Source organism: Egretta garzetta, unplaced genomic scaffold, assembly GCF_000687185.1.
Source record: "Egretta garzetta isolate BGI_Z169 unplaced genomic scaffold, ASM68718v1 scaffold94, whole genome shotgun sequence".
NCBI lineage: Eukaryota > Metazoa > Chordata > Aves > Pelecaniformes > Ardeidae > Egretta > Egretta garzetta.
The window spans coordinates 4,934,802-4,946,716 of NW_009259683.1; the positions used below are offsets into that span (position 1 = coordinate 4,934,802).

The 11,915-nt window shown below is 42.8% G+C and overlaps 1 protein-coding gene across 1 annotated transcript in view; it reads right to left on the minus strand.

Annotated features, from left to right (window-relative positions):
• The window catches only part of CREB5 (cAMP responsive element binding protein 5), a 222,582-nt gene extending 221,346 nt beyond the window's left edge, over nt 1-1,236 (minus strand). Inside the window, exon 1 of the mRNA XM_009638649.2 lies at nt 1,225-1,236. Coding sequence (XP_009636944.2) covers nt 1,225-1,236 — 12 coding nt within the window. The remainder of the gene's footprint in view (nt 1-1,224) is intronic.
• Nucleotides 1,237-11,915: the final 10,679 nt, after the last annotated feature.

Consider the following 11,915-nt stretch of genomic DNA (forward strand, 5'->3'; position numbering starts at 1 on the left):
CAGCAGGATGGGAGCTCTCAGGAACAGAGGCTTTTTGGCTGGGCACAGCACAGTTTGCACAGCATCCTTTTTGAGATGCAGGCGTGCATCTGCCATTCTTCCGTCGTACACGGCCTCTGGCCCACAGCACCCATCGCACAGCACACGTGTGTTGCTGGGCCACACAGCTCAAGCCTCCTTTTTCCACGGTGTGTGCAGGTGGTTCAGCACACATGAAGGAAATCACACAACCAATGGCAACATTTCGACTTCACCTAATAAAAATAAATCACAGCAACCTCTCCATCTAAATTAAGGCGCTTATTAACCTTCGGGATCTTAAAAATTCAAGTTACACTCATGCACCTTTCATAGCACTACATATGACTGCCGCAATTAATGTGCATGAAGAATATCAGGCAAATCTATAATGACTGAAAAGTTAAAAAATTACTCACGCCTGGATTTTTTTACTTCTGTTATCAATAGCTTAATTTATTGCAACTCTGCGACCTCTTCGAAGAAACAAACAAGGATTATAAATATAAGCGAGCACTAATATTGATATGTCAGCATTAGTTCTCATATTATTAACAATAGGCATGAGTGCATTATGCAGCAGAAAGGGGGGCTGAATTTTAATAGACATGTTAACAACATCTGTCAGCATTTATTGCCCTATTGTGACCACGTAAAGAGCCTTATTGGCAGAATACATAAGTGAGGAAATCTGCTCCACTGTTGCAGCCTGCCATTCTTCTAAAATATCACTCTGCTTAGGAGAAGTTAAGGTATTCTAATTAGAAAAAGAAATAAACGAAAATATAGAAGAAATATAGAAAGACTTCTCCAAGCCACGTCACATGGAAGAGAAACAAGTTACACAGCAAGCCAAGATTTTCTTCTATTCCTTGATTTCTGCGTAAGATACTTCTGAACTCTTTTTTATTATAATTAATAAAACTGAAGCCCACAGCGAGGAACGCGAGGACATAACAAAGAAATAAAAAGCAAACAAAAGAAACATAGCCACCCTCAGAACACAGCAACAAACTACATCCCCTCTCAGCAGCATCCAGAGGGAAGTACCCCACGTCCCCAGGCTCCACAAGGAGATTTTGCAGAACCCCACGGTCATCCTTTCTGAATCAGAAAAATAGTTCTAACAACTAACACCAAGAAAGCATGCTCCTTTCTGTGTCTCTCTCCCCCTTTTTAAACTCCGCAGTAATCTTACTGCCTTACTGGTAAAAACATCAAGCAGGCTTGTTTCCTGTTTCAATGTTATTCTTGAAGTGGGCTGCAGTAAGAATCTGATTTTCATTGGGCTATTATTATTTGCAGCTGCACGACCTTTTTAACCCTCTTTTAAAAGTGACATTTCAGCCTTCAACCTCAAGCTGTCTAAATGTTGCAAGGTTTTCAGTCCCCTGATTAACAGTGAAAATGAACCGATGGGGAGGTGTATACTACACTGTGTCTAATACAGGTCACTGCACCCATCCTGCCATTTGCACAAGTGAGTAATTACAGTCTTATAAGCAACCTGTTTGTTGAAATTAATCACCTGGGCACATGCTTGCAAGACAGGTTTCTTCAGCCTGGTGTGACCAAGGTCACGGAGATTTCCAAATACAACTACAAAATACACAGCCGCTAGCGTCAGCCACAGTATGCAGAGACACGAGCAATAAATGAAGCATCACCTACTTTTTAGGGTCATGGTCACAACAAATAAAAAGTGAGAGGAGACGTGGTTATGGTGCACTTGCGAATATTAAAGAAAGCCATCAGTGTATGCAGCATTTTAAACTGCTAGTTGTGGCTATTCAGTACAGCACTATTTACCAGTAATTACAGTGTTACTACAAATGCTTGTTGGTTTGGGAAGTGTAGTACACCCAGGGTTAATGCCTACGGTTGTTCCCAGTATGTCCTTGCACGAGCAAAGCTCAGTTTAAGTATCATTGCGCTGAAACGGTGCATGGTGGTTTTCGTCGGCATGGGCTGTTCAGTGGAAGTGCTTGTTTTCTGAAACGAGCATCACGCTTTCCACATGCACGCATACAGGGCTCATTATCACGGCCCTGCCTGCTTCGGCTGCTACAACGAAGGGTCTGTCAGCATTTCCATTAGAGACCCCCTCATTCAGGATTAAAGCATTTCCAAATGGTTCTGGATGCTGGAAAGCAATTTGTGTCTGGAGTCCCCAAGAAGGCCTTTAATGTGATGCACATTGGAGCTGGGGCTCGAGCCCTCACTGGTACTCCAGTGAAGTTTTTGTGATTGCGTTTCTGACACTTATATGTGGAAAAACACTCAGCTTGGGCCTTTATTCATTTGTTTTAAAAGAAGAGAGCCCCATAAATCTTTAGGCAGAGACGAATGCTCTCAAAAAGCAGTTGATGTGTGAATTGCCTCAACAGCAAGCAGCCTTTGGTCCTTTCCCCAGGGTTGGCAGCGCTGCCACCCGGCAGCGAGCACCCTCTGTGCAGCACGGGGTGGGTGCCTCGCTAGTAGTTAGCCCCTTGCCACCTGCGAAGTCGCTGGCCACTGGCATGCTTCAGGATCCTCTGCGAATGGAGTACCGAAAAGACTCTCATTTCACACTGCCAAACACCCCAGTTCCTTTTAAAAGGCCACTCAGTTTGCTTATTGCCTGTCTGAACAAAATCCAGTGCTGGGAAGGCTCCCCAGCAGTCCTAAGGTTTTGTCCCATCTCTCTTCCAGGTACACCCATTTGCCTCCAAATCAGCTGAGAGAGATTTTTTGCTCTCCCGCTCAGCGTTTGGCCACTAAAAACTACTGTTTCTGTTATCAAGGAAGACCAAAGAGTGGTCTCCTGCCTTTCTTCTGCTTGTGCAGAGCTGCTTTCTTCTCAAGAAAGAGCGAGCAGAACTGGGGATAACTAAAAAAAGAAGGGCCAAAGGTAGGAAATTTCAAAAGGGAACAAGAATGAAGTTTGTAAAAGTCTGAAGTGGGGGGGGAACGCAACAGAAATAAGGGGAAGAACCCCAAAGGGGCTGGGGGGCAAGGAGCCACCAGTGGAAATGGAAAAGAAAAAGAAAGTGGAAGCAAGGACTGCAAACCACTGAGTACTGGGCTGAGGAAGAGGAAGGGAGTAAAAGGATACCTCTGAAAAAGAAAACAGAAAGCAGATGACCTGTTGCCTTGCCAAGTAACAGCAGTGTGAGAGCTCAACACCATACATTACCCATGCAAGATAGAGTATTTGGTAGAGGGCAAGATTTGTCCTCTACACTGGATGAGCTGTATCTCAAGCCTAGTGAAAATGCACAGGTCTAAATGATTACTCTACATTTCTTGGGCTCTCCATTTCAGTATAGGAAACCCATCATGGATTTACTTGATACAGAGCGAAAGGATTTGGTATTTTACGGAAATGACCATGGGGGTTATTAAACATTGGCAATAGAAGACAAAAAAAAGGAGGTATGAGAATGGAGGCAAAGAGTGAATTTAAAACAAAAACAAAACAAAAAAACCCCCAGCACTTTTGAAACGGTTCATGAAAGTTATCTCAGCACAGAAATATTCTATAGAAGAAAAAAGAAATAATGTGGTTATTTTGCACTCTGCGATTGGCCAAACAGGGCCGGCCTGACCTGGAAGCGTCCCAGGCTTGTAGCTCTGCAACTGTCCCCCCACTGATGGCATTTGCAGAACAACCCTAATACCTGCTCTCCCTACTGGCAAGTCTGAAACAACAGGCGAGACCAGACCGTAACCTCGCTGACAGCACAGCGGTTTGCCTAACAGAACATGCAGCAGCCCAAGCTGTAACAATACGACCACAAAGTCAAGCAATGGAAGGAAAAGGCACTATTCGCACACCCGCAGACAGAAGCAACACCTGTATCATTGCTCCATTTCCCCTACGTGTAATTTTTCTGCTAACTTTTCAGTGCTGGAAATTCAACAGCTAACCCAGACCTACTGACGTAAAAGCAATAGCTGGGTCTATGGACTTAACGTGCTAAATGTTAGGGAGAACGTCAAGTGACCATGTTAGGGAGAATGTCAAGTGTCCATGGGTAGACAAACAGCATCAGAATTCCATGTTTATTTCAACATGAACAAATATTCTCACTCTGTATCATTAGGCATTCAACTTCAGCGCTCATGTTAGAAGGCTAAGTTAGACTTGAGTGTCTTGGGATAGTCAATGGAAGGGAAGTATGAAGGCTATGTTAGAACAGGATTCAAACAGATGCTTTCAATCACCTGCTGCCAAAGGCCCCTCTACTAACGATCTCAAAAGCTTCAACCCTCAGACTTCTTAGACCGGATGCCTCGTGGCACGTGGTGATAACATCTGCCTTTACATAAGTCACTGTCCATCTCACAAACTGTTCTGCACAAAGGGAGGTGGGGAAACTGCAAAACAACCGCAGTAACACAAGTGACAGGAATCTTGCTTCATGAGACAACCACTAACAGCCAGCATTTTAAAGGGAAAACATATTTGCTCTGTTCTCTACGAGCAAGTCTTGGCTTCTCCCTGTTTGGGACACAGTCCCTTGGGGCACAGAACGCAGACACAGAAGTTAAAACCACCATTAGCTGAAATCAATATTTACTACCAAACTCCTGAAAGATTTAAAGGAGAAGATACATGCAAAGAATGCCATTCCAGGCTCTTACAGTCATTATTAACACGGATCTGATAGCATGCACTGTCTCTCACTACTAATTTTTAGTGGGTTACACGCTTACCGCTACCACAGTGCAGTATTTGATGCCCTACCAAGTTGCTAATAACATAAGAACAGCCCGCTTAAAATTGTATCTAGTTATTTTCCAGGCACAGGGATAAACAAGAACAGAAGATGCGTAGCCTGTCAGACAGTCTGCCCCCATTTTCACTCATCTCCTAAAGGTTAATACTACTAAGTGTCTTCTACAAACCCCTTCACAAACACAGCCCCATTCCCAGAACTCGAGAAGTCACTATGCTTCGTGTCAGTGGTTCCTATGCCAAGAGCATTATCGTGGGTGTATGAAAGAAAAACAAAGAGTCCTCAGATCATCTTCACAAGTTAAGATGGTTCATTATGCCTATTGCTGTGAAACAAAAAAAAAAACCCACCTACTTCAAGGAAAAAATTCAAGCGTTATGCACTGGAGAAGATCTCCAGGAAGCCTGCAAAGGGCAGAAAAGACAACTGCAACTGTGGTGAGAGATGAAGCCCATGAAGCACAGGGTGTCAATGATGAACTAACTCCCAGCAACATCTGGCAAATAAGCTAATCTTTTGGGACTTTCCAATGTTGGCAGATAAGCGTGTTGTCCGTCCCTTCAAAGGCTGACCTCATTTCTATCCTTGGGTTAATGGCATGCAAAGCTCTCCGCTAGACTTACTTTTTTCACTCTTCCTCCCGCCCCCAACAGTTATTATTAAACACCAAACAACTTTGCCTATTGTTGTAGTTTGCATACAATTTAATTAAGAGTTTTCCCTCCAGGAATAATATTGACTGAAGGTTTTGAAGGGTTGTTTTGTTTTTTTAAGTGTACTGTAACTGCAGTATGCTAATTGCTTTGGTTTACGATACACAAATAGATAAAAGAATTCACCTACCTTGCATGCAAATAAACACTTCGATTTCCAAAGGGAAGGAAGGAAAAAAAAAAGAAAGCATAAAAGATATCCTGGGGGAAACAACAACACAAGGCTGCTTAGCTGACTTTCATACCAGAAGCAGTTAGGGGCTTTGACACGGGCTTTGAAAATTCTGCCAGCCCAAATTTTCCTTCTGGTTTATTATATAAAATAATCCTTAAACCAGAACTCTACAGACCAACTTTATACATTTTATGGATACAACTCTGCAATTCTGTATACGTAAAAGAATTTTAAATTAAGGCTAATCTCACTTTTTACTTTTTTTTTTGTATAGTTAACACACAAGACAGCTTAAGACTTTCATTACATGGAAAAATGAGACCATTAATAACTCAGCTACAAGCCATTAATTATTAACTTTCACCAATTTTTAATTACAATTTTTAAAGAAATTTTTTTTAATGGGAACTTCTCTCTCTTCAAAATGACAAAAAAAAATCCTGAATCAAACCTTCAGCATTCACTGTTCTTAGTATAAGATAAAATCCTCTGCGGTAACAAATCTCTGCTGAGAACACTGGCAGCCCGCACGTCCCCTCGGGCAGTACTTAGTAGAGAGGCTTAGACATTAAAAACTAAAAACTGTTCTTTTCAGCCCCGACAATCAAGGGCAGGCTGATTTGCAGCACTTTAAACCTTGTGTGTGCAAAGCTACCGGCAATCTCCAATACATACACCTTATCTTCACTTAGTTTCTCACCCTCATATAACAAGTTTTACTAACAAACAGCAGCATATCAACCTATTTCAACTAAGTTTCATTTGGATTTAGGCTTGTCCATATGTTTTTAGCAATATCAAGGTGGAGACATCCTACCGTTAAAACACCTTCATTAAAATAAGAGGGTTTGAGTTTTGGAAGCAGGTTAAAAAGTTGTTTCCAAATCATCCTTGCTATTTGAATTAAATACAGCACAGCACAACTGGACTTCAAAAGGGCAGTACGCAAGTAAAACAGTAAGCAAGGACTTGCTTGAACTAACTAGTAACTCGGGGGGAAAAAAAAAAGATACACTCAGAGAAGCTGGCTGCAGATATTAAAGTGTTTCTGTATTTTGGTGGCCCACTTACACATTACAACCAGCTCCTTCTGGATTTTTTTTTTGTCAGACTGGAGGCTTTCATTTTGTCAAAACAGTTAAAACTATGGACCAGAAAAACAATTCACAAAAGTTAATGAAACCCTTTTTGGTGGGGGCCTCAGTCTCCTGCAGTACCCGAAGCGACATCAGCAGTCACGGGACACGTCCAGCACAGGTATCACCAACAAATGATGCCCCGCTGCAAGCAGACCCCTCCCCGGGGCTCCAAAACCAAGTCGCTACAAAGGCTTGGAGTCAAAAATGCTAGGAGAGGCAAGAAATGCCCAGGGCAGGCAGGCTCAGCACCGAAGACCCCTCCTCTCCCCCAGTGACACAGGCCAGCGGCACAAGAGTCCCCCACAAGACCAAAGGACTCCTTCCAGCCAGCGCCGGAGCGAAGGCTGAGGACTGTCTGCCCCAGCAATTCAGGTATCTGACTTGGAAAGAGCACAGGACAGCCCACAAGCTGCTTGGCAGACATCCAAAACAAAGCAAAACAAACCACCCCTCTCATGCTGCTCCCCTCAACCTCTCATGAACACACACACACACACCCCAGCTTGGCTCTGGCATCCCCCTCTGCCCTGGATGTGTCTGCAACCCTCGAGTCAAGTTTCTTGACCATTAAAGGACCAGACCCAAGAGAGGGGCTAACTTTGATGAGAATCCAACCAAAGACTTTTGTGCAAATATGTGTACACTCTGAGTACAAAAGCGGTGATCCCTATCTTCCCCACAACTCTGGCAAAAGCAGGAGTGCCCCAGAGGTACTCATGAGGGCTGGAGGTGCTCCTCCAGCTCCCAGCACTAACGATGACACCCTGCAAAAACATTTGATGCATGCAAGAGAGAAACAACAGTCTGCCTCCCTCTCCATACCCCAGAAGGCAGTTCAAAGATCAGCATCTCAGAGGAGCCCCAAGATAGGCAGGGAGGTGCCGATGCTGGGGGTTGCCCTGGCTGCCCAGCTGCCTGGTTGGGGTGGTGGGACAGGTCCTACCTTGGCACCCCCAGGAGCCTCCCCATGGTCCCAGCCTCAGGGAGCCCCTGCCCCCCCCCAGTGCCTGACATACAGCTTTCCTGGTGGTCTCTCTTGGCGGGTTAAACAGCCCAAGGCACTTGTGGGGAGATTGCTCAGTTACGGGTCCCTTGGGAGCACTCCCAAGCCAAAGCAGTCTAGGGTTGGACCCAGGGCTCTTCAACAAACCCAGACAGGTACAGCTTGCGTACTTCCATCTAAACACACCCCAAGCCCTACCTCAAGGAATGAGAGATTTGGGATGCAGAGGCAAAGGGACATAAATGCAGTCATTGCTCCACTGCCAGCTGACAAGCAGAGGACATCTGACATGGCTTGCCCCTCTGCTCCCAACTAATACAGCTGCCGCAAAGCAAAAGCAAACTGCGACCAGCGGTTGGGCAGGCGGGTGAGGCTGCTTTCCAGAACCAGTTGAGCGGTGCCCGTCATTAGGCAAACGCACATGCGAACTACAGGAAACCCTCCCACGAGCAGATACACAGCAGAAAGATCTGCCCGGCAGGCACGGAGAGCTCTGCACTGTGGGGGTGAGCGTGCCCGTCTGCGTGTGCACGCGTGTGCAAATCTGGGGGGGGTAGGCGTGAGTGTGCAAAGGGACATTGCTTTCCCTCCTAAAGGGCTGCAAGTGCGTCTCAGCAATACAAAACTCCCCAGAGCTCTTTTCAGAAGACTGCTACATCGCAGTTTAAGAAAGCAGCCTTTCTGGCTGATAAATTATTGCCTCTGTTTAGGAGGCCATACATCAAAATGAAATAATTCCCAGCCAGCGACTAGCCACAAATTTCTGGCAGTGACCAATCCTTAACTGCAAATGAGAATATTAAAAACCAACACACATGAAAAAAATACTACTTTTCCTAAAAAGAAGGAGGCAAAGTAAGGAGTAATTCTCCGTAGGCTGTACATTCACAATCTGCGAACAACTCACAGCAACTTATAACATGCTGCAAGTGTAAAGCGGTGAAATTCAAACATCTCTAAAAACCACAGATTTGTAACTTGCGCTTATGTAAATACACAGCTTTCAAGCCTCAGCCATCCTGGCCATAGCTCTTCTGGGAAAAATGAAAAAATCTTGGCTGAGATTTTCAAGAGCAAGTGGTGATACTGAGCGCCTCCAGTTTGTAGGTGTCCAATCAGAAATACTTTAAAAGGCTTCATTTTCAACTCACGCTGCACACACCCTCTTCAAATCATATCCCTTTAGGGAATATTTATCTTAAAAAATAAGCAAGTAAGGAAAGGTCAGACACATACATATTATTTTGCTCACTCTTCTCTCAGTATTCTCTCTGACATGAAGACATAATACCGTGCCAAAATTATAGACAAGAGGCTAAAGAACACACATTTAAAGACTGATATTTTTTTTTCCAACAGATGACCAGAATCATAATTAACTGCAAGGAGCTTTAAGTATCTCATATCTGTAGTTTTATGTGAAAAATCCAAGCTTACATGATCTATCCCAAGTCATGCAAAGTTGGTGGCAAAGCCGAAGAGATATATATATATTTATAGATGCAATGTACTGCTTAGCTACAAGATCATTATTTTGGGACTGGACTGCATAGACTGATCTGGCTTTTTGCATTTTTAATTAATATCATTTATCTCATTTTGAACTAGGGTGCAGAGTTATGAATAACGAATTCTTTGTATGAGAAGTTAAAATAGAATTTTTAAAAGCTATCTCAATAAATAATTGCCTCAGTTTCTAAAAAGAGGATTTCATATAGAGGCTGTTTTGATGGTCTAGCAAGCATATGAATACATAATTCCTTTGTCCCCCCCTTGCAGGAACAGAAGATCACTGAGATTTGTACCACTTTTTTGTGAAAAAAATAACCTCATTTCAAAAGTAATCAGAACATGTTAACATTCTGTTAATGTTAACATAAGTGTTAACATTCCCTAATAATATAGGTAGTATAACCCACTACACAAAAAACCCAAAGAGCCACGATCTTTGCATGCAGAATCACTAACCTTATTGCCATCTATATGCCTGTACAGGAAACATGCAATGGGTGTCTTGTATCAACTGACCAGGTCTAGCTATACTGCAGAGTACCTGTGCTATAGAGGTAACATAATCACAAAATAAAGGTATATTTGAGGCAGCAAAATTCCTGCGAAAGCAGATTTTACACGTCAGTAATATCAGTGACTGCATCCGATGAAGGGATTACAAACACAGGCTTCAGCGTCTGGAACTGCAGAGCACTTTTTGAAAGACACCTTCATCCCAAGTGCTTGACAGATCCTCTTGGTGCACCGTCTGTCTCCCATCAGGCACCTGAGGAGGGTCAGGAGTTCTTCTCAGAAAGCTGTATTACTGTAGGATACATCTTTCCAAGTATATGCTAGCAATACGGAGGCCATTAGGTCTGTATATTCCAGCTGTCATAATTTTGCATGACATACCATCCAATATTTTTATAGGTAAGGCTAGGTTTTCTTCAGAGCGAGAGCTATTTATATGAACAGTTTCGGATACTGACTAATGCTTTTGCATTCATCAATGCCACAAATAGCTTTTTGAATATTAATACCACTTGAGTTTCTTTCAGGACAGTTAGCGACAACTATAAATAGGTTCTATTATCTTCTCATGTGTCAAAACGGAGAAAGAAAATGCTTAGCACCCATTTTGGTCAGAACATCCAAATAATACGCATCTTAGCAAAATTCTGCAGAACAGAAAATGTCTGGAGAGTATCGAGAACAAATGGGACTATCGCGAGTCTTCTTCCAAGGACTAGCATCCACCTCCTCTAGCAGATGCCTGTGCTACACCTCCTTTTTTCCCCCCCTCATGTTCTCCTTTCTTACATACTGTCTTGCTCTCACGTGACGAAGCCTCTGATCTCAGGCTGCTCATTTTGCAGTTGCATACATTTTATTTTATGCATTTTTTATTACTTCATAGCATACATGTGGCTGTAGTACACAGTGTGTTATGAACTCTTTGTTGTTATGGTGTTTATAAGAAATGAGGCTCTTCTCCAAGGCACTTTGATACTACACCAACACCTCTGGTATTGTCTTGGCTGGGCTGTAGACCTAAGAAGTTGGTTTCTTTATGTAGGCAACAGTAAGAAAAGCAGCAGCAAAATATCGCTACAAAGGAAAGAACATCTGGGCTAACTAACCAACCTAAAACACAAGAATCTCTCCTGATGTCACTTCACGAGTAAAAAAAAAAAAATATGTTGAGATACAGGCTGCATCTTCTGTTTGAAGTTAACCTGGAAAACATTTTCCTGAGCATTATCTAGGCTGTAAAGAAGATAGAAGAGTAACAATAAATACATTGAAAACATATTTCCCCTCAATTAATTGTTTGTAAGAAGCGTTCACAGATTGTCTTGCTTCTAGCACTGATGCTTAGCTTTTTAAGTAGAGTCTACATTTTTATAGATTTCAATCCTCAGCGTACAAGGGAGCAAATTAATCACTTTAGTAGGTAAGTATCAGACCAAACAAAAAGAAAAAAATTCAGTGATTGTGGTCCTTCACACTAACAAGAAACTTAAGGAATGTACTTCATTTTTTTCAAGCAGGTTCTCTCTATCTTCTTTTCTTAATGGCTTTCTCTGGCAACCTCATTCTAATTCTCCTATTCTCCTACTGAAAAAGAAAAGGGAAAAGAAACTGAAACCACAGTGAAAAAAATATTTTGGGGAGGGTGTTTGTGTGACAGAGTTCGGGGAAGAATTATGGAAATATTTGGGTTTTATCCTCAATGCAGTCTCTAGGGAAATTTTTCATTCCAGATGAGCTCTTCTGTTCACACACATGATACAACTATGAAATCCATTTTGCAGGAGTTGACAGGGCAAGATTAGTAAGGCCATCACAACTTCCAGAGAGAGAACACAGTCCTGCAACTCAAGCAGTCAAGCCTCATAGTGGTGAAGATCCCAGTTTCAAGATGCGTTGGAGACATCAATCCCATTTCACTAGTGGATATGACTCTCTAATTCTTTCTGGGGGGGGGGGGGGGGGGGGAGGAAGAAAAGAATATCGGACTACATCTATGCTGGAAAGATCCTTTCTTTCCTTTATCCCTTTTCAAAAAGCCTCTACAGCTTGTGCTTTCTGATGGAAGGCCTTACTTGTGTGATAAATCATAGTTGCTAAAACAATTATTTCTGATTTAAA